General features: G+C 68.8%; 1 protein-coding gene across 1 annotated transcript in view; it reads left to right on the forward strand.

Moving 5' to 3' along the window:
• Window positions 1-858, forward strand: part of NPHP4 (nephrocystin 4) — a 183,633-nt gene that overhangs the window by 93,187 nt on the left and 89,588 nt on the right. Inside the window, exons 21-22 of the mRNA XM_023535625.1 lie at window positions 431-657; window positions 816-852. Of these exons, the coding sequence (XP_023391393.1) occupies window positions 431-657; window positions 816-852 (264 nt within the window). The remainder of the gene's footprint in view (window positions 1-430; window positions 658-815; window positions 853-858) is intronic.

An 858-nucleotide genomic window follows, 5' to 3' on the forward strand; every position in this document is an offset into this window, starting at 1 on the left:
GGCTCTGCTCACAGCCAGGGCTCCTGCCATCATGCTGGGACCTGGCTGGCGAGCTGGTCACTTGCTTTAGTTTTGAGTCTGTTCTTTTCTCTTTCGTTTACAATCTCTGCTCTCACTTCCCCACCGTGCCCGGTGTCAGGGGTGGCCGTGGGGAGGGGCGGCCGGGGTTGGCTTTTGGCTGTAGTGCTCAAGAGCTTACAGGGCAGACCCCTCCTCCCACAGGGGCGCCACCTGCAGGCCTCCCGTGGAGGGACAGGCATGCTGGTTCTGTTCGCGGAGCCACAGGCCGGCCAGCCCCTCCCAGCCCGCGTGTTGAGGGAGGGGGCAGTGGTGACTCTAGAAATTGGGTTTTGGGGTGTTGGGCTGGGAAGGGTGCCCAGGGGGGCGTGCCCGCCTGCGGCCCTGGTTCCGACCCTCGCGTGGTCCGCAGGCTCAGCAGAGCGTCCGCGCCCAGCACGCGAGGGACCTGCAGGTCATCGCCGCCTACCGGGAGCGCGTGAAGGCGCAGAGCATCGCGGGCGCGCTGAGCCGGGCCATCACCACGGAGCATACTGTGCATGCCGCGCTGGGCACCGCCGAGTTCTTCGAGTTCGCTCTCAGGAACCCCCACAGCACGGCGCACACGGTCACCGTGGAGGTGGACAACCCTGAGCTCAGGTGGGGGCGCCTGGCGGGTCAGGCGGAGTGGCGGGGTGGGGGGTCCGCCGCAAAGCTGGGGGGCCGCGTCCCGCCGTCCTGAGCGCCGGCTCCGCCACCCTGCCCTGGGGTCCTCACGGGAAGAGGTTTCCCCTCAGCACCGTGCCCCCGCCCCCCAGCCTCATCCTGGACAGTCGGGAGTGGCGGCACTTCAAGGCCGCC

Source organism: Pteropus vampyrus, unplaced genomic scaffold, assembly GCF_000151845.1.
Source record: "Pteropus vampyrus isolate Shadow unplaced genomic scaffold, Pvam_2.0 Scaffold142, whole genome shotgun sequence".
NCBI lineage: Eukaryota > Metazoa > Chordata > Mammalia > Chiroptera > Pteropodidae > Pteropus > Pteropus vampyrus.